The sequence below is a fragment of the Thunnus maccoyii genome, chromosome 2, assembly GCF_910596095.1.
Source record: "Thunnus maccoyii chromosome 2, fThuMac1.1, whole genome shotgun sequence".
Taxonomy (NCBI): domain Eukaryota; kingdom Metazoa; phylum Chordata; class Actinopteri; order Scombriformes; family Scombridae; genus Thunnus; species Thunnus maccoyii.
This window is the reverse complement of record NC_056534.1, coordinates 4,222,466-4,249,860: the sequence shown is the minus strand read 5'-3', so window position 1 is coordinate 4,249,860 and position 27,395 is coordinate 4,222,466. Positions and strand designations below refer to the sequence as shown.

The following is a 27,395-nucleotide window of genomic DNA, read 5'->3' as shown; positions in this document are numbered from 1 at the left end:
CATGCAAACATTTGGCCCATCCCACTGGGGATTAGAGGAGACACCACTATTTTACAAAACATTGTATTGTATATTCAAAGCATGTGGGGGAAAGGAAAAGAAAAGAAACACAAATAAAACAAAACAAAACAAAACAAAACAAGACAAAAATACCAAATTACTTATTATTTTAAATTCATATTTTGTGTGAAACAATTTATTTCTTCAACAGTGCAGTTGAAGTAATTATATTATTTAAATCCTGGGAATTTAAGGTATGTTTCATGGACGGTGTGAGAGAGGAATATTTCATGAGATTTATTTATTTGTACTTGTCAGGGCTGAGTTGTAGGCTGTAATCAGTAGATCGGTGTTCATTCACTGGTGGGGGATTCTTCAGGCTCTGGGTGACTCGATGACTCAAAAAACAGACTCTCTTCAGTTAGTGACTCATAAAAACTCAAATCAGTAAAAAAGAGTCGGACCTCCATCCTGTCTGTAATGTGAGGAGACTGGTGGAGAAAGAAGGGAATGCTGACATGAGAACCGGGACGGCAGAGAGAAGATGGTGACACAGAGGAGCGGCAAGAAGTAGTCGTGTTTCCACCCTCAGGTAAGACTGTTACTGTTCGTGACTGAAGTTATCTCTAAGTATGGTTTTTAGATTATAGATAAACGATGACAGGAAGCGAAAAACAGCCAATCGGGAAAGAAACAATACCTCTAATGTTATCTGTAACTTCATTATTACATTACTACTTCTAATTACCGAGGCCATGACAGCATGACATCTAAATTAAGGTTAATAGTTATCTGTCTGGCAGCAGACTGTCACAGCTGGAGAAAGAAAAGAATATTTGGAGGAACTTCCTTAGTTGCGACATCAAAACCAACTGAAAAATCTGGATCACGACGCAGACAATAAACATGTGATCTAATCTGTAATGTTTTGATTGGATGAGAATTTAATATTTATTCACACTGTTAATTTGGAATTGATATCATATTCACAAAGCTAAAAACAGCCACGAAAAGAGAGCGAGAGAGAGAGAGAGAGAGAGAGAGAGAGTCAATGAGGAACATGAAACTGAAACTAAACTTTTTTTTTTTTTTTTTAAACAGTTTCACATAGTGGTAGAAAGAAATAAAGTACATTTACTAAAGTACTGATGTTAAGTACAGTGATGAGGTATTTCCATGTGATGCTACTTTCTACATTTCAGAGGGAAATACTGTACTTTCTACTCCACTACATTTATTTGACAGCTTTAGTTACTTTTCAGATGAAGATTTCACACAATGGATAATATAACAAGCTTTTAAAATACAACACATTGTTAAAGATGAAACCAGTGGTTTCCAACCTTTTTGTCTTTTGACGTCTTACAAAAAGCAGTGTGTAGTCGGGGTCACATTTCACATGTCTATGAGTTGTTAACAGCTCCACCAAATAGTTTTTTCTTCTTTGTTTTTTCTTCTTTCCTCTCCCATTAATCATCTCACGACCCCTCAGATTTATCTGCTGACCCTTTGGAGGGCCCCGACCCCTAGGTTGGGAACCACTGGACTAAACTAGCTAACTGTATATAAAGTAGTTGAAACTAGCTCCACCTCCAGCAGCTACAACAGTAACATGCTGCTCTAACACTGATGCTTCACTATTAATAATCTAATGATGTCATATATAATAATATATCAGTCAGAGGGACCAAACCACTACTTTTACTGCAATACTTTAACTACATCAAGTTCATAATACTTATGTACTTTTACTGCAATACTTTAACTACATCAAGCTCATAATACTTATGTACTTTTACTGTAGTAGGATTTTTCATACAGGACTTTTACTTGTAATGTATTTTAACATTGCTGTATTGGTGCTTTTACTTCAGTAAAGGATCTGAATACTTCTTTCACCACTAGTTTCATATTATCACTGTTATTTCTGCATTATGGCATTGCGACCATTACTTAAGTAAATAATTTTGAGTGCTGACATCATGCCATCAATTCTGACAATGGAGGATAATTTTACATTTTTTTTAGGGTTGGTTACCTGCATTATTCAATACTGAGTCCAGATCTTTAAAACTCTTCACACAGTCAACTTTACTAACACACTGCTGGACACAGCAGCTCATTTTAAACACAAAAGCGAAATCCTCCCAGCAGACATGAACACAACAGCTCATGTGTCGATCAGACACAATGAGATAAAAACACTAACAACAGGCACCATGTGATCATCTTTTTGTAGCTGTGAAGTTACATCACTTTTTATTGTGTTTATGTTGTTTTTTAACTGTTGATAGTGTAATAATGTGCATACTGTGTACATACAGTAAGATGTGTAGCTCTCTATAGAACGTACTACAGTGTATTCTACAGGAACGAGTGACAGAAATGCAGCAGGAAAGCTTTCAATGGTTTTTATTTTTGACAGTTTGTCTTTTCAAAACTGCTGAACTGAGAAGTCGATCAGATTTATCCATTCTGGGAGGCATTTTTGTGTAGTTTTTGCGTTTGAAAAAAACAGCACTTTTGATTAGGACGGAGAGCCACAACAGAGATGAAATGATACGTATTTTCAAATATGAAAGAGTGAAACTAGACTCAGTTCAGACTCCATTTAGAGTCCACATGGCAGAGCTGAGGGATGAAAACATGAAGGCTGAGACAGGACAAGTGTTACTATAGCATGATTTCACCATCAGGCTCTCTGTATGTGCTATAATACAATGTTTTTAATTATAATGTCACTAATTAATGTCCCAGACAGACTGAAATTGAAAAGATGAGTGATTGTGGGGGTGAAGAGGAGAAGCGAGAATCGTCTCTGGAGTCCAGCTGTCAGTCAAAGACTGACCAGTCTGAAGATCTTTCTACACTTCCAGTCTTCAGTGATGAACCTGGACCCTCACACAGCCGGTAAGAGCACACTGTATATGCTGTAAACCTGCCAAGATGGAATTACACAAGAGCATTAATGTTGGTAGTCATATCACAAAAAACTCAAAACACAGAAATGTTTAAATAGTACAGTGAATTGAAAAATGCAATTATACCAAAGGAGTTAAAGGAAAGGTTCACAAGTCTGTCTTAAAGGACCATTGTGTAAGATTTTATGGCATCTAGTGGTGAGGTTGCAGATTGCAACCAACTTAATACCCCCCCTCCCCCTCCCAAATGTGTAGGCGAACTTATGGTGGCAGCAAAACTCTTGAACAATGTGAAAGGTCCTCTCTAGAGCCAGTGATTGGTTTGTCTGTTCTGGGCTACTGTAGAAACATGGTGGGCTCCATTGAAGAGGACCCGCGCCTTCTGTAGATATAAAGGTCTCATTTTAATGTAGCGAAAACGCAACGATTCTTGTCGTCAGGTGATAATACACTAATTAAAAAACATACTGATGAATATTATATTCCATTTCTGCAAATATTTCTGCCAATAGATTCCCCTAAATCTTACACACTGATCATTTCAAACAACAGTCAGGTGCCCAAAGGAACAATAAAAGAGGTTTTGCTCGCTGTAATCGTTCCTCCTGTTCATACTGACTATTAAAAGATCCCCTTCAGATGTGCCAGTGATGGGGAACAAAATCCACAAGCCTTGTTTTGAGCAAAACTGCATTTAAAAGTCTCTGTGAAGCTTATATTCAGCTTCACAGTCTGAGTTAGTCATGTCAAGTGGATATCTGACACATTTACAGTCTTTTTAGCATCAAATTCCCTCTTTGTGTTTCCTCGGCTTCATATTAGCTTCAGATAAACTTTTAAATACATTTTTGCACAGAAGGAGGACTGTGGATTTTGTCCTCCATCACTTCCATTGTAAGGTCATTATGAAGGGATCTTCTAATGGTCAGTATGAACAGGAGGAATGATTACAGCAAGAAAAACATGTTTCAATATTCATTTGGGCTCCTGACTGTTGTTTTAGGACAGACTTAAAAATTGTAAACCTGTCCTTTTAATCTCATCATCATTACACCAGTGAGCAAATAAGCATTCTTGTTCCAAGATATAGACGGCTGATGACCACAGACAGAGAAAGAAAAGTAATAAATTATGGCTTCATTTTCACTCAAACTCTGCAGAGCAAAATCACAGACACACACACACTTGATGAAGGACACTACTTTACCTGTTTTCTATTTGTTACTGTTTAACTGAGCTACATGTTCAGGGCTGCAACTATCTTATTTTGTCTCTATATTCTCAATTTATGTGTCAATTATTTTTTTGAATATGTGTATCATGTTTTTAGCTGTTTAACATTTTTATGAATTTATCAGTCTAAAACCCAACAATATTTAATGTACAATGATATAAAACAGAGAAAAGTAGCAAATCCTCATATTTGAGAAGCCTGAACAAAAACATTGTTTGACATTTATGCTTAATTAATAACTGATAATAACTGATTATCCATTAATCACAAAAAAGTATTATTAAAAAAACTTGAAAGAGGCTGTTATTGATATTTTTTATAATATATGTATGAGCTGTCAGTGTGTAACGTGTTGGTTGTGGCTCGTAGTGATGAACCTACAGAGAGTTATCAGTGACTCTGCAGCTCCTCTCGGCTTTACGGAGCTTTATAGTGAGTTTCAGCTCATTGTTTATCTGTCCGGCTGCAACTTTACTGTTTTGGTTCACTCTCAGTGCTCTCATAGCGTCGTTTTCGGCCACAGCAGGCAGCTGTTTTCAGAGAAAAAGCTGTAAAAAGCCGCTGTACACTACCTGCTCAGCACCAAACGGCAAACAGACACAGTTAGCTGTAGACTAGCTGGTGAACATAGTGGAGCATTTAGAAGCTAAAGAGCCAGATATTTCCCTCAGGAGTTGGTAGAGAGTAAAAACAGAGCTAAAAGAGAGTGAATATTGGACTTACATTCACCAGGTGGACAGAAACACGACTCCAGATGAATGATAATGTTGCTCTGTAACTGATGGATGTGGAAATAAGCAACTGTTTGCTAACAAGTTCAACATATCAACTTAAAGGGGACTTATACTTTTTGTAATTTTCTTTTATTTATATTCTGTTATGATGTCAGATGTGAAAGTTACCTCTACTTCCTCCTCATGATGATGTCAGATTGTTCACACATGCCCACAAACAGCCGTCCGTTCTGTAGTCTTGGTTGCTAAGGTTGTTGCTAAAGTTTTTCCATGTGTTGTTCACGTTGTCCACTCTCATATTTCAGATCTGATTCAGCTCCAACATATATGGATGTATTTGAGAATTTGACATTTGGAGTAAATAAGGAGAAAAAGAAGTGAAATCCTGCTACTATAGTTTGTTTACGTAGCTGGAGGAGGCTTCCTGAAGCTGACCAATCAGAACAGAGTGGGCTCATCAGGAGGCGGGCCTTAAAGAGACAGGAGCTAAAACGGCCTGTTTCAGACAGAGGCTGAACTGAGGGGCTGCATGAAGGACCAGTAGAAGATAAATAAGGAGTTTTTACTGGAAATCATGCAAAGATATTCCAGTAGAGCCCCAGAATATACATATAGACCTGGAAATGTGCAGAATATGTAACCTTTAAAAAATTGGATCCTCTCTGGATTAATTTATGTTTGAACCCCTAAACTTCTGCACTATGTGTTAAAAGACCTATATCTCCTACAAAGTGTTTTTAATGTTAACATAAAATTACTCAAATTAAAGCTGAGACTTGGCACTTTAATGTAGTATCCTTTACTTTATTTCAAATTGAATGTGCTGAAGCACAGAGCCTAAAAACTAAAACATGTGTAACTGTCCAAATACTTACTATAAGTTTTGCTTGACCTCTGCAGATGACCTTTGTAGAATTTATCCCCATGCCAACGAAAGTCAGACTAATGTGTAAGCAAGCTAACTTTAATCTCAAATCAGGGTTTTTGGTTTCACAGACCTGGCCAACTTTTAACCTTGTTTGATCTTCAGGTTAACTTGTGTTGAATGATAAACCTGTTCAGCAGTATGTTAAAGTGATGACCAACAAAACTATCTTTTGAGTCTCAAACACTAACCCTCTGTAGACTTGAAAAGTTAAATGTTTGCAGTTTGCTGCTTTGTTAAGAATGGAGGCTGTGGTTAACCTAAATTCATGGTGGTTATATGGTGGATAAGTCAAACTGCTCCTACAGTGTAGTCATTTTCTCTGCCATCCATCAAGCTCTGTATGTGAAAAACAGCCATTTTGCTAAAATATGGCTAAATGCACAGCGTTCATCTAAATCCTCTCATAGAACCCTGACAAGCTTGAAAGCATTGATTTGCCCACATTAGAGCACCTGCCTCCTGGTCTTCCATTAGTCAGGATACCTGTTCTGTTCTAGCAAAGCAGCAACTAACACGTCTTGAGTCCTCGTACCTCAATGTGAACAGTCAAGAGTGAGAAGAACTGCACGCACCATCAGCCACCACTTTAAAGAGCTTTACATTTCAAGAGTTTCACTCAGTTCTACATCAGACCAAAGCCCACATCTATGTTTGTTAAAGAAGTTACTAATAAAACAATGACTTCTCTCTCTCTTCTAGTCTAATAAAAGATGCTGGTGGGGTCGGCTCCATGTCCACTGCAGGCCCTCCCTCTGCCACAGGTATGAGGAAACCCTGGCATGAGAACATGACGCAGGACCTACGAGACCTCTGGGTAGACGAACTGTAAGTATTAACAGTGGAAGGTCTACAGCCCCTCCTATCAAGTTTATTAGCATTTGATCTCAGCTCTCTGGCTTCCTGCCTTCCTGTTTTAACTTTCTAATATGTGTCTGTTTGATTTGAACCAGCAACGTTTAGGAACATCTACCGTTGCATGTTATTAAAGCTATGATTAGGTTTTAGATACCATATCAACACAACAACAACACAAGTACATAAATGACATATTGTGTTTACATGTGTGATACTTAAATACAAATACATGATTCTTAACCTCCTTCCCCATTTCCTCCTCTTTTTGCCCCCCCGCCTCACAGTGTTGATGTCCTCCGTCTGACTCCTGATTGGGAGGTCGATGCCAGAAAAATTGAAGGAGACATTTATGAGTCAGCCAACAGTAGAGTAAGTTGCTCTCTCTTTTAGCTCACTGTGTTATTTAAAAAAGGAAGGAAACTTTTCATTTTGCAGCTGCTAAGTCACTCAGTCAGTCAAAGGTTGGTCTCAAACATTATAAATTCTATAGTTTATACACTATTATGGGATGTGGCTGGAAACATACAGCACATGAGCTTGAATGGTGAATTACTTGAAGTTTACTTGAAGTTTGTCACACTGAAGGTCCTGAATCAGTTTAGTGACACTTTAACAAAAAAGAAGACAACAGGATAATGCACAGGACCTGTTGAGTTCTAAAAACCTTTGTGCTTTTATAGCAGCATTTATTTATTGTGTATTATTTTTCCTACTGCTCCTCTTACCTTTCTCCCTTATTTCTTTACCCTTTTTTGGCAGGATGAGTACGATCATCTGCTAGCAGAGAAGATCAATGAGATCCAGAAGAAGATAGAGGAGAGGAGGAAACAGTTCCAGAGGCTCAGTCTGGGCCTCGGGTCCACCAGCATGGATCCGTCTTCCATCAGACAGCCTCCCTGTGAGTGGACATGCAGCACATGTAGACTTGGATGAGATAATGTTGCACTGGGCTGCACACATTCATGTAAATGATCATTTAATCCGACTGAATGTGACTTTGTGACATTTTATTATTGTTTTGTATCTTTTACCTCATGCTTTTAGATTTAATGGTGCATGATTGCAGATTTGTCACTGCTGTATTATTTGTAATAAATGAAATAAAACTCAACTTATAAAACAGTTACAATGAAAAAAGAAATGAGGAAAAATATATTTAATGTTAATGATCAGGTTTTAATCATTTGTTACATTATTTCACATTTTAAAGGTTAATTTATATATTTTACTCAGTTTAGTTTAGATGTTTTATAAGATTTATTTCATAATGTCTCATCAATTTATTTGATATTTTATATTCTGGAGATCATTTTGTGTGTCTTCTTCTCTCCATCAGATGACTCTGATCTCTCACTGGGTCGAAGAACAAAGCTTCATCAGTCTGCAGATAAAACAGAGGTGAGTGAAGAGCAGTTCACCCTGATACATTTATGGTGAGACACATTTCAGGTGATGGACTCAGCTTTAATGCAGGTGACACGTCTTTGACATACAGGAAGTCAGAGCAAAGATGTGAGAACTGGAGTGATGTGAGTCACTCTGTTGGTCTCAGTGAGGACTCTAGCAGCAGCGTTCCTAAGCTGCAGCTTTCTGATCAACAGTTTACAGACAATTATGAGAGTCAGAAGCAGAACCAGGATCAGATTTTTGTTGAACCATCTTTCTTTTCTTTTCCTTTGATCCAACAAACCAACACACACACATCTGTGTCATTGTAATGAACAAGTGAGCCTGTGTTTTATGCTGCAGTGCTGTTGTTGGTCTGAATGCAGCCTGAGACACATTATATTTCTCTCACACCATCATTCCACTTCCATATATAATGTTCTTGAGTTAAATACTGTATAGACTTTGAATGTTTTTAGTCACTTCATAGTACACAGCTGCAAAACATTTCTGAAAACTTTCTTTTTTCTTTCTAATATCCAGGTCAACTCACCCTCTCCATGGGCAAGGACTGGAGAGGCTTCACACAGGTAATTGTACCATGAAATGTCAAAATACCTTCCCTGCTTTAATTGTGAATAAACTTTCAGTATGAAAAATAATTTCTTTTTAATTCTTCAATTAGATAAATAATGTAGCATGCAGTGGTGGAAAGTAACTAAGTACATTTACTCAAGTACTTTATTTAAGTATAATTTTGAGGTGCTTGTATTTTACTTGAGTATTTCCACTTGATGCTACTTTATACTTCCACTTCACTACATTTCAGAGGGAAATATTGTACTTTCTACTCCACTACATTTATTTGACAGCTTTAGTTTCTTTTCAGATGAAGATTTGACACAATGGATAATATAACAAGCTTTTAAAATACAACACATTGTTAAAGATGAAACCAGTGGTTTCCAACCTTTTTGTCTTTTGACGTCTTACATAAAGCAGTGTGTAGTCGGGGTCACATTTCACATGTCTATGAGTTGTTAACAGCTCCACCAAATAGTGATTTTTCCCTCTAAACTTCTCACATGCTTTCATTTCAATAAATGTTCAAATGATCCAATATTTCAGCAAAAATCAAAGATTAGAGAAAAAGTCCAAAAACTGAAAACAGATTTGTGTATCAGAACTTTGTTTTTTCTTCTTTCCTCTCCCATTAATCATCTCACCACCCCTCAGATTTATCTGCTGACCCTTTGGAGGGGCCCGACCCCTAGGTTGGGAACCACTGGACTAAACTAGCTAACTGTATATAAAGTAGTGTAAACTAGCTCCACCTCCAGCAGCTACAACAGTAACATGCTGCTCTAACACTGATGCTTCACTATTAATAATCTAATGATGTCATATATAATAATATATCATTTGAGTGCTGCCATCACTTCTGACAATGGAGGATAATTTTACAGGTTTTTTATATGATCGGTTACCTGCATGGTTGAATGCTGAGTCCACATCCTCAAAACTCTTCACACAGTCGACTTTACCAACACACATAAAAACACAACAACAGGCAGCACATGATGATCTTTTTATGGCAGTTTGTGAAGTTACATCACTTTTCATTGTGTATATGTTGTTTTTTAACTACTCCATTAGTCAGGATACCTGCTCTGTTCTAGCAAAGCAGCAACTAACACGTCTTGAGTCCTCGTACCTCAATGTGAACAGTCAAGAGTGAGAAGAACTGCACGCACCATCAGCCACCACTTTAAAGAGCTTTACATTTCAAGAGTTTCACTCAGTTCTACATCAGACCAAAGCCCACATCTATGTTTGTTAAAGAAGTTACTAATAAAACGATGACTTCTCTCTCTCTTCCAGTCTGATAAAAGATGCTGGTGAGGTCGGCTCCATGTCCACTGCAGGCCCTCCCTCTGCAACAGGTATGAGGAAACGCCGGCATGACGACATGACGCAGGACCTACGAGACCACTGGATAGACAAACTGTAAGTATTAACAGTGGAAGGTCTACAGCCCCTCCTATCAAGTTTATTAGCATTTGATCTCAGCTCTCTGGCTTCCTGCCTTCCTGTTTTAACTTTCTAATATGTGTCTGTTTGATTTGAACCAGCAACGTTTAGGAACATCTACCGTTGCATGTTATTAAAGCTATGATTAGCTTTTAGATACCATATCAACACAACAACAACACAAGTACATAAATGACATATTGTGTTTACATGTGTGATACTTAAATACAAATACATGATTCTTAACCTCCTTCCCCATTTCCTCCTCTTTTTGCCCCCCCGCCTCACAGTGTTGATGTCCTTCCTCTGACTCCTGATCTGGTGGTCGATGCCAGAAAAGTTGAAGGAGACATTTATGAGTCAGCCAACAACAGTATAGTAAGTTGTTCTCTCTTTTAGCTCACTGTGTTATTTAAAAAAGGAAGGAAACTTTTCATTTTGCAGCTGCTAAGTCACTCAGTCAGTCAAAGGTTGGTCTCAAACATTATAAATTCTATAGTTTATACACTATTATGGGATGTGGCTGGAAACATACAGCACATGAGCTTGAATGGTGAATTACTTGAAGTTTACTTGAAGTTTGTCACACTGAAGGTCCTGAATCAGTTTAGTGACACTTTAACAAAAAAAGACAACAGGATAATGCACAGGACCTGTTGAGTTCTAAAAACCTTTGTGCTTTTATAGCAGCATTTATTTATTGTGTATTATTTTTCCTACTGCTCCTCTTACCTTTCTCCCTTATTTCTTTACCCTTTTTTTTGGCTGGATGAGTACTATCATCTGCTAACAGAGAAGATCAATAAGCTCGAGGAGGAGGAGGAGAGGACCCGGCAGAGGCTCAGTCTGGACCTCTGGTCTACCAGCATGGATGAGTCTCCCATCAGACAGCCTCCCTGTGAGTGGACATGCAGCACATGTAGACTTGGATGAGATAATGTTGCACTGGGCTGCACACATTCATGTAAATGATCATTTAATCCGACTGAATGTGACTTTGTGACATTTTATTATTGTTTTGTATCTTTTACCTCATGCTTTTAGATTTAATGGTGCATGATTGCAGATTTGTCACTGCTGTATTATTTGTAATAAATGAAATAAAACTCAACTTATAAAACAGTTACAATGAAAAAAGAAATGATGAAAAATATATTTAATGTTAATGATCAGGTTTTAATCATTTGTTACATTATTTCACATTTTAAAGGTTAATTTATATATTTTACTCAGTTTAGTTTAGATGTTTTATAAGATTTATTCATAATGTCTCATCAATTTATTTGATATTTTGGTCCCTCTGACTAATATATTATTGTATATGACATCATTAGATTATTAATAGTGAAGCATCAGTGTTAGAGCAGCATGTTACTGTTGTAGCTGCTGGAGGTGGAGCTAGTTTACACTACTTTATATACAGTTAGCTAGTTTAGTCCAGTGGTTCCCAACCTAGGGGTCGGGCCCCTCCAAAGGGTCAGCAGATAAATCTGAGGGGTCGTGAGATGATTAATGGGAGAGGAAAGAAGAAAAAACAAAGTTCTGATACACAAATCTGTTTTCAGTTTTAGGACTTTTTCTCTAATCTTTGATTTTTGCTGAAATATTGGATCATTTGAACATTTATTGAAATGAAAGCATGTGAGAAGTTTAGAGGGAAAAATCACTATTTGGTGGAGCTGTTAACAACTCATAGACATGTGAAATGTGACCCCGACTACACACTGCTTTTTGTAAGACGTCAAAAGACAAAAAGGTTGGAAACCACTGGTTTCATCTTTAACAATGTGTTGTATTTTAAAAGCTTGTTATATTATCCATTGTGTCAAATCTTCATCTGAAAACTATCTAAAGCTGTCAAATAAATGTAGTGGAGTAGAAAGTACAATATTTCCCTCTGAAATGTAGTGGAGTGGAAGTATAAAGTAGCATCACATGGAAATACTCAAGTGAAGTACTAGAATCTCAATATTCTACTTAAGTACAGTACTTAAGTACTTTCCTGCCACAAATGATATATAAGCAGAACAAACCATATCCTTCACAGCCTTATGTCTTCTCATTTGTTTCAGGTTCAACTTCAGTATCAGCTTCAAGCTCATCTGCCCTGCCAACCCAGCCCTCAGCCAGTCAACCAACCACAGCTGAAGAAGGAGGTGAGCAACACTGTGTTGAATGAGATTTAAATAACCTTGTAAAGGCCAAAGTTTCTGCAGAGCTCCATGGATTTGATTTTTAATTCAAACACATTACAGCAGGTCTAGATCCTGTCTTTTGATCTCTGAATATGAAGCATTCTCAGGTGATAAAATTGCCTGTGTGCATCCATCTTATTCCTCTGTGCTGTAGACCTCAGTTGTTGTAAGTGCAATACCATTGATGGTCGCTAGATGCTGGCTCCAAAAAATCCCTGCTTCTTTGTAGAAATACTAAGTCAAACATTTTTTCAGCAAGTCATTGTGGTCTCAATGTCTGTTGAAGACTTATAGTAGCTTTGATGTCTGCCGAATCATTTAAACTAGTCTGAACTGGCAGCCATAAGAGGCTACTCACAGACCTCTGTGTTCTGATTGTGATTGGATGTAAAGATCCAACATGTTAGAGTAGGCTTAGACACTATCACTGTGACCGTAATACCTGGTTTAGACGTTACCACTTTATTACCATAACACCTGAACGAGGGAGGACAAAATGTCTCGTTGTCCCTCCTATTCTGGCGTCAGTGACTAAGGATAAGTGGAAAAGACATAATTTGTGATTTGGATGAACTGTGTGGAAGATTTAAAATGACAAAATAAAACCAAATCAAACAATTAAATAAAATGAATTACACCATGGTCTGGGTGAATACTCTTTTCTGATTGGCCAGCAGGTGTGCGTTAAAACCGTTTAATGCTAATAGCTTGGCTCAAGTTTAATCATCGTTCAAAATTCATCCACAACCCAACCTGTAACCATAGCAACATTAAAGAGCACAGCTGTCAGTTTACTCGTTATGGAGTTTTGAAGAATGGGACGCAGCAGAGGAAAAATAAATGGAGAAGAAAGAAACCAAGTGAAAAACAGCACCAGGAACTGACACCAGAAGAGCTTAAAATGACAGATTAATACAAAAAAGGCATCAAAATGAGCAGTAAATATACTGAGAGACTTTCTCTACCAAAAACAAAGGAACACTGATTTGGAAACATACTCTGCGGTTTTGCTTAATGACACCTTACATGAATTTTAAGCCTCGGTTCAGGCTAGCGGCGAATACAGTGTGGCAAGTTGTCATGACAACAGTAAACTCTTGCTTCATAACCTTTCAATTTTGTTTGCAAAACTTTAACCAAAAATTTGCAAATACTTTTATTTTATATTATTGGCAGGTGGTTCTTCGCCTCCACGTTGTGCCTTATCCCTCACATAGAATACACGTCGTTGTTTGTATTTCCTTTTTATGTATGTTTTATTTCATGTCAGGTTTCATGACAGAGTTTGTCACCAGTCGCAGCCTCCTCACCACCATCTCCACCAAGGAGAAAACCTTTGGTTCTTTTTGTTTTTGGCAGAGTCATGTCTTTCTCTGAGGATCTTCTTATTATCACTTTATTGCCAAGCTGACTGAAAAAGTAAAAGTGCTGAAATTGAATCCAAATTAATTTTGCAGAACAGTTTTTCTTCTTTCCTACCCAATCTCATCTATCTACCTCATCTTAGATTTATCTGGTGACCCTTATAAATTAGTTCAAACCAGCTCCACCTTGAGCAGCTACACCAATAAAATGCTGCTTATGCACTGACTGTTAAATTTATTTAAACCTTTCTTGTTGATTGTGATTTTCAAGTCTTGTAGTCTGAATTTTATTTACCTCGGCATGAAGAGAGTGAGAGAGATGAAGAGCTTCAAGGAAGCATTGGGATCAATGTGGGCAGCTGCTCACTGTCTTGGTTTTCTCTAAATGAGCTCCAACGAAAACATAATCTCTGAGCCCCTAATACATGGTTTAGGTGTTGACTAAAGGAAACTGAGTTCTGGTTCCTGATAATTTTGTTTGTTCCCTTTCAGCTACAACTCAGAGAGACGCAGGAAGCACTGCAATCAACGCTCAAAATGGAAGTGTCGTCAGCCATCCTCACACTCATATTGCAGGGCGTACACATTTCAATGTCAACAACACACCCTCTGGTAAATGTTTCCCCTGAATTTATTAGTCAAATAAAAACTTACATTTATGTTTAATTATGCAAATTTCCTAAAACATAACCACCGCAGTACCTTTAATTATTCTGCTTTCTCAAGAGATGTTGCATGTGTTTCAGTCCAAACTCGTGCCAGAACAGACCAGACTAATGTTGAGGAACATGGTGGAGAGCAGAGACGAAAACCTGGTCTGAGGAAGCGTAAGTGTGTGTTCACTTTCATCCATGAAAACAAGGCAGCACATGTTACAGTAGTTTATATCAAAAACGTGTTTATCTGCATTCAATTCTCAGTTTAAAAGAAGATCCAAAAAGATGAGTCGTTTTGGTTGTCTGTTTAATGTTCATCCTACATTCTTCCACCAGCTGACACAAGCTCACAAAGAAAATATGCATTCCATGTTTAAAGTTATAATCTCAAAGATTTCATTTAAATGAAAGCCTATCCATTTGCAGTATTATGATGATTATGAACAGGTTGTCGGTGACGACTTTCCCGCCATACATTCAAATAAGCGTAGCTCACGCAACAGATTCGCTCTTCATTCACTTGTTTGTGAAGCGGCTTATCTTTTTCTTATTGGCTTTTTACTGGCAAAGCTTTTATTGCAGGTACAGTAAGTGTCTCTCCTGTGCTTAACTGTGAGTGCAGCACACACATGTAGAGCTGAGTCCCCTCGCTGCTCCTCACAGCCGAGGAGAAGAGACAGAGTAGCGCGACCATAAATGACATTAAAACACAGTAGAGACTCTCACACTGAGCTAACATGAAACAAGTGCACATAAATTAGATAAATAACATAAATAATCAGTCTCTGCTGTGTTTTGCTGTCATTTGTTGTCGCGCTATATCCTCTCCATTCTACTGGTGTTTCAACGAGGGCTCCTTGTGTGTGTGCTCACAGCGGAGCAGAGGACAGTGAACCAGGTGAAGTACTAGAGTAGACAACAACTACACTTGTTACGTTTCTGTAAGTGCAATAAAAGCTTCACGAGTAAAAAGCCAATAAGAGTAATTATGAATGTTATCTGTGCAAAAGAACAACACACCTGCAATTACCGCTTATCACCATATGGTGAGAATGAAATGGCGTTAAGTGATCTGTGTCATCTGCAGTCTCTAGTTAGAGAGATGTAGCTGTCAAGCTACAATTACACACGGCAGACCTGCTGGTTACATTTTGTGCAAGTAGCCAATACCAGGTGGTATTTGACTGCAAATGGTTATTGTTCAGATCATTGTGATGTCAGATAAAATGGTGAAAATCAGATATTAAATATCTCCAGAAACATGAATTTAATATTGAAGCAGCTGTATTTATGTATTCTGGATGTCCCAGACAGCAAACTGAAAAGCAAAATTGAAAGTAGCAAATGTGATCTGGCTTGATTGTCATCACACTAGTGTTGGCCATCATACATTGGTTATTGATTTTAAAATTCCTTTAATTACCTATAAAGCACTACACAGACTGGCCCTACTCTATATCTCTGAATTATTGTGTCCCCTGGCCACGATGAGATCACTGAGGTCTACTGACCAACGCCTTCTGGCTGTCCCGAAATCTAGGCTTAAGAAGACCAAGGGTGACCGTGCTTTCGCGGTTGTGGCCCCCACTCTCTGGAACTGTCTTACCCTAGTAATAAAAATGTAGAGTCAGTCAATAGTTTTAGGAAGCTCTTAAAAACTCACTTGTTTCATAAGCACTTTATATCTTAATGTGTGATTGCTCTCTGTTTTGCTTTCACTGTTTGTTGTATCTGTGTAGTTTTTTATGGTTTTATTGTTTTTATATTGATATTAGGTGTTGTTAAACTTTTTATTTATTTATCTTTTTTTTTCGTCTTTATTCCATTTTATTTTTCTCTCAGTTGTTTGCATTGTACAGCACCTTGTAACTCTGGTTTTGAAAGGCATTTACCCACCTATAATTAAGCAATATTACACTCACCATCATTGTTGGCATGACAGTGATGCGTCAGGAACGGGGCACTTGTGCTGAGTTCCATAAGCATCATTCAAGTGAAATGTCAGTTTTCTTGTCTACTGACAAAAAAACTAAGAAAGACTTACTGTTAATTTCGTTCCCCTGAAATTTCACCTGATAGATTCCTCAAGTGGCATTAGACATCTTTGTTGCTGCTCCAACAGGGAAACACTGTCCGAGGAAACACAAAGAGGGAATTTGATGCTAAAAAGACTGTAAATGTGTCAGATATCCACTTGATATGACTAACTCAGACTGCTGAAGCTGAATATAAGCTTCACATCAGCTTTTAAACGACTGTGTGGACACACTGTGGATTTTATCCTCCATCACTTCCATTAAAAGCACATTTGAAGGATCTTTTAATATCCAGTATGAACAGGAGGAATGATTACAGCGAGGAAAACCTCTTTCACTGTTCATATGGACACCTGACTGTTGTTTTAAGACACACTTGAAAAATTGTCGTTTAAAACTTGTGGTCACTAAACAATCTTTCTAAGTTTTCAAAACTGACATGTTTGCCCACTTCACACAGTGACTTACCAGGTGTGCCTGGTAATCAGATGAGCATCGAGAAACTTTCTGTCTTCAGCAGATAAATGTAAAAACAGCTTTCTAGTGTCAAACTCTGCACATTTATCATTTTGTACAGTGACGCTCAAATATTCAACTGTAGGAACAAGAAGAAAAATACATTTTTGAGTGGATGGGGACTTTAGGTAAAAGTAACAATAAAACAATGTAGAATTACTCCATTACAAGTAAAAGTCCTGCATGAAAAATCACACTTAAGTAAAAGTACATCAGTATTATGAGCTTGATGTAGTTAAAGTATTGCAGTAAAAGTACATAAGTATTATGAGCTTGATGTAGTTAAAGTATTGCAGTAAAAGTAATGGTTTGGTCCCTCTGACTGATATATTATTATATATGACATCATTAGATTATTAATAGTGAAGCATCAGTGTTAGAGCAGCATGTTACTGTTGTAGCTGCTGGAGGTGGAGCTAGTTTACACTACTTTATATACAGTTAGCTAGTTTAGTCCAGTGGTTCCCAACCTAGGGGTCGGGCCCCTCCAAAGGGTCAGCAGATAAATCTGAGGGGTCATGAGATGATTAATGGGAGAGGAAAGAAGAAAAAACAAAGTTCTGATACACAAATCTGTTTTCAGTTTTTGGACTTTTTCTCTAATCTTTGATTTTTGCTGAAATATTGGATCATTTGAACATTTATTGAAATGAAAGCACGTGAGAAGTTTAGAGGGAAAAATCACTATTTGGTGGAGCTGTTAACAACTCATAGACATGTGAAATGTGACCCCGACTACACACTGCTTTTTGTAAGACGTCAAAAGACAAAAAGGTTGGAAACCACTGGTTTCATCTTTAACAAGGTGTTGTATTTTAAAAGCTTGTTATATTATCCATTGTGTCAAATCTTCATCTGAAAAGTAACTAAAGCTGTCAAATAAATGTAGTGGAGTAGAAAGTACAATATTTCCCTCTGAAATGTAGTGGAGTGGAAGTATAAAGTAGCATCACATGGAAATATTCAAGTAAAGTACAAGTACCTCAAAACTGTACTTAAGTACAGTACTTGAGTAAATTTATTTAGTTACTTTCCACCACTGGAAGCAGACACTAAGAGACACACTTTTGCTCAAAAAAAATTGGAAAAGAGGCTTTGATGATACCTGCTAAACTGATGTCTCCTTCATAAAAAAGCCGAATATCAAGTTGGACCAGTCTGGTGTGTGTTGAGGTGTGTGTAGATATACTGTATGGTGTCATCAGGTGATTTAATGAAGGTGAACACAGTGAACGAATGTGAGTAACGGCACTGCGCTCTGGTGCACCATCTCAGAGGCTGCGGATTTATCAATATATCAGTCCTGTTGCCTTCAGAGGCTGCAGGGACTTTTTTTATACGGTATAAAGCAGCTCTGGACAGCAGATACTGTAAGAATCACCCTCATTCATTTATAGATCCATGCAGACTGATTTACTGACTTTCCTGCTTTGACCACGTTAAACGTTATTTTCTGTGCTGGTTTTGGTTGGAGTGTTTCATTAAAATAAATAATTTATATTTTAGGCATTAATCCATTGATGTAGCATGACTGCAGCGTTCTACTATAGTCATAAGTCATAGTTCTGTTTTAGCAACAGCTTAGACTTTTGAACTTTGTGTAAACTTGTGTGAACAGTGTGGCTAACTAACATTGTTAAGAAATGATTCCAAAAAATATGAAATATCTCAAAAATGCCAAAATGCACTGTAGGGGGCTTTCAATTTCAACATATAGATTTAATCTATACATTGAACATTAGGTCTCATTAGGCATTAGACATCTTTGTTGCAGCTCCAACAGGGAAACGCTGCCTGAGGAAACACAAAGAGGGAATTTGATGCTAAAAAGACTGTAAATGTGTCAGATATCCACTTGATATGACTAACTCAGACTGCTGAAGCTGAATAGAAGCTTCACAGAGACTTTTAAATACATAAATAGACACACTGTGGATTTTGGTCTCCATCACTTACATTGAAAGCACATTTGAAGAGGATCTTTTAATATCCAGTATAAACAGGAGGAATGATTACAGCGAGGAAAACCTCCTTCAGCGTCCACATCAGCTGACTGTTGTTTATAAAACACTGAATGGTTTAAGGCCAAAATACATTTCTGATCTGCTGATACATTGTGAACCATCCAGACCTCTCAGGTCATCTGGGACAGGTCTGCTTTCTGTCCCCAGAGTAAAAACTAAACATGGAGAAGCAGCTTTCAGTTTTTATGCTCCACATATCTGAACAAACTCCCAGAAAAATGCAGGTCTGCTGCAACTCTCAGTTCTTTTGAATCACAGCTGAAGATTTTTGTTTGCCTTTTAATTATCCAAATTTGAGGGTTAATATCTTACACTGCACTGTAACTTTTATTCTTTTATCCTGTTTTATGTCTTATTCTATTTTAGCTTCTTTTTATTTCCAAATTTAATACCTTTTAATTGTATTTAAATGTCTTTTTACATTGCCTTGTGTTGCTTTTATATTCTGTCTTGATGCCTTTTATGCTCTACATAATGTGCTATACAAATAAACTTGCCTTGCCTAAAGACAGACTTGAAAAATTGTGAACCTGTCCTGAAAGACTTGTGGTCACTAAATAATCTTTCTAAGTTTTCAAAGCCAACATGTCCACTTCATGCAGTGACGTACCAGGTTTGCGGAGGTGATAGTAGACAAGATTTGAACTTCTCTCTCAAGCTCTATTTTTTTCATTCTTCACACAACTATTTCTGTCATTTCTGATCCCCCCCCCCCCCCCCCCCCCATCTTACTTATCTTTCAGGTCCTGATCCGAGGAGAGAAAATCAACAAAGGACTCAGAGTCTCCCAGAGGATGAAGAGAAGAGGCTGCGCTCTGTTCGCAAAGAATTTATTAAAAGAGTGTCTGATCCTGTTCTGAATTACCTGCTAGATGCACTTCTGCATGATAAGGTTATCACCTCCGGGGAAATGGAGTCGATCCAAATAAAGCCCAGGGCAGACAGAGCACGACAGTTGATTGACACGGTGCTAAAAAAGGGCAAAGAGGCTTGTAAAATTCTGATCGATGCCCTCTGTAAGGTAGATCCATTTCTGTCTGAAACACTGGAGTTAAAATGAAGCAAAAGGAAAATGTAGTGAAATCAGTGACGGCCTGTTTTAAATTTTCGCTGAGTTTTACTTGAACTCAAAAATGCTTAGGATCCAAAAACTCAGGTATAATGCAGCACCGTCAGTCGGCCTATCACTTAGATTTGTCAAGTAAATATAGATATATTATATACTATGCACTGCAAATATATGAGGTATACTATGCAGGATTTGTCAGTTGCTGTTTGTAAACATAACATTCAAAGTTGGCCCCTCCTCCATCTAGCTCAATGACACCAGAGTGAGAGAGAGCAAGCAGCGGTGGTCGAGCGAGCTAGTGAGTGAATGAAGAGGGGGAGTGGCGCTAGGGAAAACAAAGCCAAGAATCAGATGAATAAAACATTATTTTGTGATTGTTTCATGGCAGTTACTTTCTAATAGTCGTCTAGGGACAATGGTCATCTGGGACAGGTCTGCTTTCTGTCCCCAGAGTCAAAACTAAACATGAAGAAGCAGCATTGAGTTTTTATGCTCCACATATCTGGAACAAACTCCCAGAAAACTGCAGGTCTGCTGCAACTCTCAGTTCTTTTAAATCACAGCTGAAGACTTTTTTGTTTGCTTTTAATTAAACCAAATTTGAGGGTTAATATCTTACACTGCACTGTAACTTTTATCCTCCTGTTTTATCTGTCTTATTCTATTTTAGCCTCTTTTTTATTTCCAAAATTTACACATTTTTAATTGTATTTAGATGTCTCTTTACATTGCAATGTGTTGCTTTTATATTCTGTCTTGATGCCTTTTATGCTCAATGTAAAGAACTTTGATTTGCCTTGTTGAAATGTGTTATAAAAATAAACTTGCCTTGTCTAATAATAGATAAACACACCCACACCCCCATACAACACTGCGGGAAGGTACGGCATTGCCAGATTATTTGTGAACACAGACCTTCATCCTGTCCGCTGAGGCCTCTCTGCTCTGCATGTGTGTGTAATACACATTTTTTCCTCTTTATTATAAAAATAAACATTTTATTTTTGTTATTACTTTTTCTTTAAAAAGAGAAGTGTGTACATTGTGCAGATAAACATGTAAAGAAAAAATCAGTAATTGTTCTAGGTCCTGGCACCAGGGGGAGACAGATCAAAAAGGGAGTAAGGAAATGATTTTTTTTTTAATTAAAAGGCCTTTATATCAAAGTCCTCATTGTGTGTGCAGTGTTCAACATATTGAACACAGTATGTTGCTACAGAAGTTATTATGCATTATGATCATGTGCTGCATAGAGGGAATATATGAACATATAGTATCTGGGGAGGTGTGGTGAAGTACATTATTGATCCTCTGAATTTGACCCATTCTCGACACACACACTAGGAGCAGGGGGCAACAGCAGTACAGCGCCCAGGGACCAACTCCAGTTCTTTTTGCAAGTGCCTTGGTCAGGGTCACTAATAGGAGTATTAATCCTACGTGGAAACCCACGTAAACACAGGGAGAACATGCAAACTCCACACAGAAATGACCTGGGACAGCTGGAGTTCGAATCCAGGACACTGTGAAGCACTAACCACTGAGCCACCATGCTACCTGTTCAATTTATTTCATTTTCCATATAATTGTCTGTCAAATATCTAATTTCTCATATTTTCTAAGATAATTTGCTATGTATTTTAATTGTTTTAAGATTAAAAAATAATATAAACTTCAATGTAAAAAGTGTATGTGTGTGTATATATGTAGCATACATTATATAATCATTCATACATTTTTATGCTGATCTTTTTGTAACTGATCTATCAGTCCTCAACGCTCTTCACTGAACTCTTTCTGCATCGCACATCTCAAAGCTCATCCATCAAAAATTGTGGGTGAGAATGTGACATGTCTGGACTCCAGGAAGATCAGCTTTAGGTCACAGCTAATGGGGATCCTAACTAATAAACAATAAACAAATGTCTGGATTTTGTGTTTATGCAGTTAGGTGTTTTTTCTCTTTCTGCTCTGTCATGGTAGGTATCACTGATCCTTCTAAGTAGGCCTAATGCTGTCAGCCTTTAGTCAATTTTGCATATGTTTTGTTTGGGGTTTTTTTGTTTGTTTGTTTGCTTGTTTGTTTTTTTTTTACAAATTTATAATCTTAAAATGAAAAATGTATAGGAGATAAGTATCATAATGGTCCAATCCTTGCAGCAGCTCTCTAACTGTACATACTGAACAGCTGATGAGGAAAATACCCCTGTGAGGAATTGATTCGCCAAAAAAGAAAACCCTGCTGTTGTATTAAGTCGCTCCAAATTCCATTCTAAAAATTTCAATTTTAATTTTGATGTTTATTTAGTCTTAGTACATGTTTCCTACAAGATGACTTGGATTACATTAAATTAATTGGAAACACACAACAATTCAGCATAGGTGTGATATATCGAATAATAATACTTGATCAAATATCATTCCCACAATATTCAAATAGGTCTGCATAATAGGGACTAGCTAATGCTAATTCTGAAAGTTTAATTTAAGGCATTTGTTGTTAAAAGCTGGTAAGTGCTACATAGTATGTACACCAAATATCCCATAATGAGCAAATGCATAAATAATTTTTTTAAAAAATACATAAAGAAGTGCATTTTGATCATGGAAAAGGACATTAAATTAATGTCTTGGATTTATTTTCTACATCTCATAAATAATCTTTTATTAAGGCTATTTCTGTGTTTATTTATTCATTTCTATATATATTTCTACATTTATTTATTTATGCATTTCTACATTCATTTTATTTTTTTATTTTTTTATTATACATTTTTGTATTTATACATTTTTTCTTCTTTTTTTTTTTAAGTTTTCAAGTCATTTTTCGTACTCCATACAACCGCGTTCACAGTGAGAAAACGATCCAGACCTGATTAGTCGATGATCGATAGATTTTCCCCCCTTAATATTCGCGCAGCCAGGAAGAAGTAGTCGATCAACGATAGACGTTACCCATCAAAGATGAAAGCGGCACGCTAGCTCTGTTAGCATCATTTGATGGAGGGGGCGACATGTTTCATCTGGAAACTGAGTTACACTAAAACCTGCCCAGCTCGGGTACAGTAACTGAGGACGGAGAAGATCGGCACGATATGCAGTAAGTACCGACTCCCAACCGGCGGCGGAGCGGAACCGGATTAATCCCGCTAAAAGTTTGGAGCCGCCAGGCCCGCTGCGAAGCTAGCCGGTGATCTGAACGCAGGCAGCCTCCTGTAACAGCGTTTAGACTGGATCTGCTCACGGCTCCAGCTCACTCAGACTGAACCATAATCCAGTTATTATATTTAGAGTTTAAACAGGAGCGTTTCTAATGTTTTTAGCCTGAATGATCACATTAGCTCGCTGCTCTGCTAGCTGATTAGCTGCTGTAGAGATGCTGCACTGAGGAGTAACTAAGTACATTTAACGTTAACAGTTACTCAAATAACGTACTTAAGTACATTTTTGAGGTACCTGTACATGAGTATTTCTATCCTATGCTACTTTATACTTCCACTCCACTACATATCAGAGGGAAATATTGTACTTTCTACTCCATTACATTTATTTGACAGCTTTAGTTACTTTTCAGATGTACAGAGATGATTCTTCTTTTATTTCTTCTTATTGTTAGTAATACACATTATCTTCTTTTCTTAAAGTCACTGTAAAACGTCAAAAACATAAAGTAACAGATAGGACTTCTGCTTGTAATGGAATATTTTTACATTCATGTATTGGTACTTTTACTTCAGTAAAGGATTTGAGTACTACACCACTGTCATTATGCCAGATAGATGGTTTTTTGTCTATTTTTAAAATACTCAGATTTAAACTGTTTAAGTAATTAACACCGTCGTTATAGACAGGATGAGAGTGAAAGTGATGTGCAGGTGTCTCCTCTTCACTGAAACATCTCCGGTGTTTGACACTGAGCTGTTTTTGGTTCTCAGGTCATGAAGCGGGTTCGCACGGAGCAGATCCAGTATGCCGTGGCTCAGTACCTGAAACGGAGGCAGTATGTGGACACTGAAGCCTCCCTGAAAGGAGCCAAACTCTTCCAGTCAGCTGAGGAGATGGCTGCCAGCCTCACGGGTGAGAACACTGACACGATGCAGAGTTGGACTGACTTGATTTGGGATTAACATTACACATATTTTTCAGGTCTGTCTTAAAACAACAAACAACAAGAAAAAAGGTTAATCAGACAAAATGAGTAAAAGTATATGTGGGATGGACGATGGGTCTTTAAACTAGCCAACAGCTTTTAAAATTTCTTATTAGCTTCATACGACCAGAAAGGTTAAAACCGAGTGTTTCTACATGATGGTGTGTCTACTTTAATGTAAATAAAGGATCTGAGCATTTCTTCCACCTCTGCTGTAAACTCTTAGTTGAAACATACACCCTGTAAAAACTTTATATTCATCGGTGAAATGATAATAGTTACAGGTGATTGAGTAATCATGCACCTTATCTCTTCCTCCTCCTCTTCCTCTCCTCTCTGTGTCCGTGAGCAGTGCAGACAGAGTCGGGTTGTGCCAACATCGTCTCTGCTGCACCCTGCCAGTCCGACCCGCAGCAGTACGAGACACAATACTCCAGACTGCGCTCCTTTCTGTCAGGTATGACGTCCACATTCCTGCTGCAGAGCCACTGACTTCCTCACATAGCTGAAGATGAGTGTGTATTTACACATCATCACCTGAACCAACTTGTCATTTATGCTCTCTGTTAAATCAGGTGATTTGGGTGAACATATTCACAAAATAGCAAGCACAAGACCTTCTTGGATGTCATGTGATCATAAAACCATCTGAATAATTTTTATTTCCTCTAAATTAGAAACAGAAATATCCTGGGCGAAGGAGGTGAGCAGCATCCTCTACCCGCTCTTCGTCTACCTCCACCTGGACATGGTGCGCTGCGGCCTGAAGGGGGCAGTAGATGGTTTCTACAGTCGTTTCCACGGCGCCTTTCTTCAGGACAGTGAGCAACGCGCCACTGTGGAGCAGCTGCGGCATGTTCTCACTGCTCAGGACGTAGCAGCCAACCCCAAGCTGAGTGCTTTCCTAGAGCACAAGTACGTGGTTCACCTGACGGAGCCGGCCTACAGCTACCTGCTGCGCTACCTGCAGAGCGAGGACAACAGCGCCCTCTGCAGGGCCCTCAGTACACACCTGCAGGTGGAGGTCACCGCCTCCAGGCGTACAGACTACCAGCTGTACGGAGCGGCCGGTGGGGCGACCGCCGCCCCGAACTCCACCTCCTCCTGGGCGGGAGTGGACGGGGCGGATGGTGGGGAAGGGGTGGACGTCCCTGCAGGGATCCCGCAGAGCGAGGCGGCCCTGGAGGCTCTGCAGGACTGCATCAAGAAGGTCCGCGAGGGCCCCCCCTCGCTCACCACCGTGTGTTTCTACGCCTTCCACCACACGGAGCAGCTGCTGAACACCGCCGAGGTCTCCGCCGACAGCCGACTGCTGGCCGCCGGCTTCGACAGCTCCACGGTGAAGCTGTGGAGCCTCCGAGCCAGGAAGCTGAAAGCTAAACCGCATCAGGCCGACGTGTCGCACATCCACCTGGCATGTGACGTACTGGAGGAGGAAGTGAGTACAAATGAAAACACCTTTACAGCATATTTGACATTGTTTTATAATGTGTGAAGGCCAAGCTGATGTTTATATTTCTTTTTATGCCTAATTTATTAGATTATAACTAACAATTATTGTCACTATCAGTTGATCTGTCCAAACACTTTTTCCCACTTAATCATTTAATCTTTTGGTCTATAGAATATCAGGAAATACTGAAAAACTCTCAACACAGTTTCCTGTAAGCCTGTGTGAAATCTTCAAATTCCTTGTTTTGTCCAAAACCACAAAAATATTCAATTTACAGTCATATAACACATGTTTAGCATTTCAGCTTGACAAATGATTCATCTGTCCTCTAAACTGCTGTAAGAGAAAGACTCGGCACAGTTGGTTAGGGCTGCAACTAATGATTGCTTTATCAATCTATTGCATAATGGAGAATGTTCATCACTTGTTAGCAGAAATAATTTCAACATTCTGATTAAGATATTAAAGGAAAAAAAGAAACATTTTGTGTCCTTTGTGAAACTGTAACAGGTCACTGAATTTGTTCACTGATGATCAGAATTGTTTATTCGGCTGTTTCTTGCTTAATTACAAATAATATCAGGACAGAGACGCTAATATCAGCTAACGACGACTTTTCTTCTTCGTTGCTGTATGTTTGTCCTCAGGTGGACGAGGAAGACGGCTCCGGCAGTGAGATAAAGACGCTGCGAGGTCATAGCGGTCCGGTGTTTCGCACCGCCTTCCTGACGGACAGCTCCGGCCTGCTCTCCTGCTCCGAGGACACGACCATCCGCTACTGGGACCTGGGCAGCTTCACCAACACGGTGCTCTACCAGGGACACGCCTACCCGGTGTGGGACGTGGACGTCAGCCCCTGCAGCCTCTACTTCGCCAGCGGCTCCCACGACCGCACCGCCCGCCTCTGGACGTTCTCCCGCACCTACCCGCTGCGTCTCTACGCCGGGCATCTCGCCGACGTCGATTGCGTCAAGTTCCACCCCAACTCCAACTACCTGGCCACCGGCTCCACAGACAAGACTGTCCGGCTGTGGAGCACCCAGCAGGGGGCGTCGGTTCGCCTCTTCACAGGCCACCGCGGCCCGGTGCTGTCGCTCGCTTTCTCACCTAACGGGAAGTACCTAGCGTCCGCCGGCGAGGACCAGAGAGTAAAGCTTTGGGATTTAGCATCGGGGACGTTGTTCAAAGACCTGCGGGGACACACAGACAGCGTCACCAGCCTGTCTTTCAGCCCGGACAGCAGCCTGGTGGCGTCGTCATCTATGGACAACTCGGTCAGGGTGTGGGACATCAGGAACTCCCACGGCGGGACGCCAGCTGACGGCTCGTCCAGCGAACTGGTTGGACTGTACACTGGAAACACCAGCAACGTGTTGAACGTCCAGTTCATGGCCTGCAACCTGCTGCTGGTGACAGGAACTGCTCAAGAGAAAGCAGAACAGTAGCCACGGCGTCTTGTGTAGTTTGTTAGTGTTTGGGAGAAACGCTCGAATGTCTCCAGGTGTTCGTTTGAAGATGTGGTCGTCAGTCGGACTCTGAGCCAACAAAAACGTCTTTTGCCAAACTGAGCTGCAGGTCTGATATTTTTTTGTGTGTGTGTGTTTTTTCTTCATTATTTCTCAGCGTAGAACAGAAGCAAAGTTAAGAATCACTTTTTTTCCTTCAAAAACCTTTGTAAGGCTGCAACTAACGATTATTTTCTCGATCAATCGATTAGACGTTTCTAAAATGTCAGAAAATGGTGAAAAATGTCCTGTTGATGCAGCCTAAACTGTCTCGTTATGTCCTGACCAACAGTCCACAACCCAAAGATGTTCAGTTTACTGTTGTAGAAAAACAGAAA

The 27,395-nt window shown here is 39.0% G+C and overlaps 2 protein-coding genes across 3 annotated transcripts; both read left to right on the top strand.

Annotated features, from left to right (window-relative positions):
• Positions 1-133: 133 nt before the first annotated feature.
• LOC121906349 lies at positions 134-20,440 on the top strand. 2 transcript variants are annotated; one of them, XM_042425186.1, is made up of 14 exons: positions 134-592; positions 2,762-2,910; positions 6,517-6,642; positions 6,957-7,041; positions 7,432-7,570; positions 8,009-8,070; positions 8,602-8,648; positions 9,940-10,065; positions 10,380-10,467; positions 10,864-10,987; positions 12,162-12,245; positions 14,141-14,260; positions 14,395-14,475; positions 19,624-20,440. In XM_042425186.1, the coding sequence occupies exons 2-14, from the start codon at positions 2,777-2,779 to the stop codon at positions 19,938-19,940; spliced, it is 1,533 nt and encodes a 510-aa protein (XP_042281120.1). In that variant the 5' UTR covers positions 134-592; positions 2,762-2,776; the 3' UTR covers positions 19,941-20,440. The 2 variants fall into 2 exon arrangements, with proteins under 2 accessions (XP_042281120.1, XP_042281110.1); XM_042425176.1 differs by having other exon boundaries at positions 2,758-2,910.
• A 2,418-nt stretch (positions 20,441-22,858) lies between these two features.
• Positions 22,859-27,389, top strand: taf5l (TAF5-like RNA polymerase II, p300/CBP-associated factor (PCAF)-associated factor). The gene is made up of 5 exons (XM_042398250.1): positions 22,859-23,049; positions 23,885-24,026; positions 24,452-24,556; positions 24,777-25,537; positions 26,200-27,389. The coding sequence occupies exons 2-5, from the start codon at positions 23,888-23,890 to the stop codon at positions 26,995-26,997; spliced, it is 1,803 nt and encodes a 600-aa protein (XP_042254184.1). The 5' UTR covers positions 22,859-23,049; positions 23,885-23,887; the 3' UTR covers positions 26,998-27,389.
• Positions 27,390-27,395: the final 6 nt, after the last annotated feature.

Coding starts and splice junctions, on each gene's coding strand:
- LOC121906349 (XM_042425186.1), top strand. CDS start 2,777: ATGAGTGATTGTGGGGGTGAAGAGGAGAAGCGAGAATCGTCTCTGGAG. Junction 10,468..10,863: donor AGTCAGCCAACAACAGTATA/GTAAGTTGTTCT, acceptor TGGCTGGATGAG/TACTATCATCTGCTAACAGA. Junction 14,476..19,623: donor AAAACCTGGTCTGAGGAAGC/GTAAGTGTGTGT, acceptor CTTATCTTTCAG/GTCCTGATCCGAGGAGAGAA.
- taf5l (XM_042398250.1), top strand. CDS start 23,888: ATGAAGCGGGTTCGCACGGAGCAGATCCAGTATGCCGTGGCTCAGTAC. Junction 24,557..24,776: donor ACTGCGCTCCTTTCTGTCAG/GTATGACGTCCA, acceptor CCTCTAAATTAG/AAACAGAAATATCCTGGGCG. Junction 25,538..26,199: donor GTGACGTACTGGAGGAGGAA/GTGAGTACAAAT, acceptor GTTTGTCCTCAG/GTGGACGAGGAAGACGGCTC.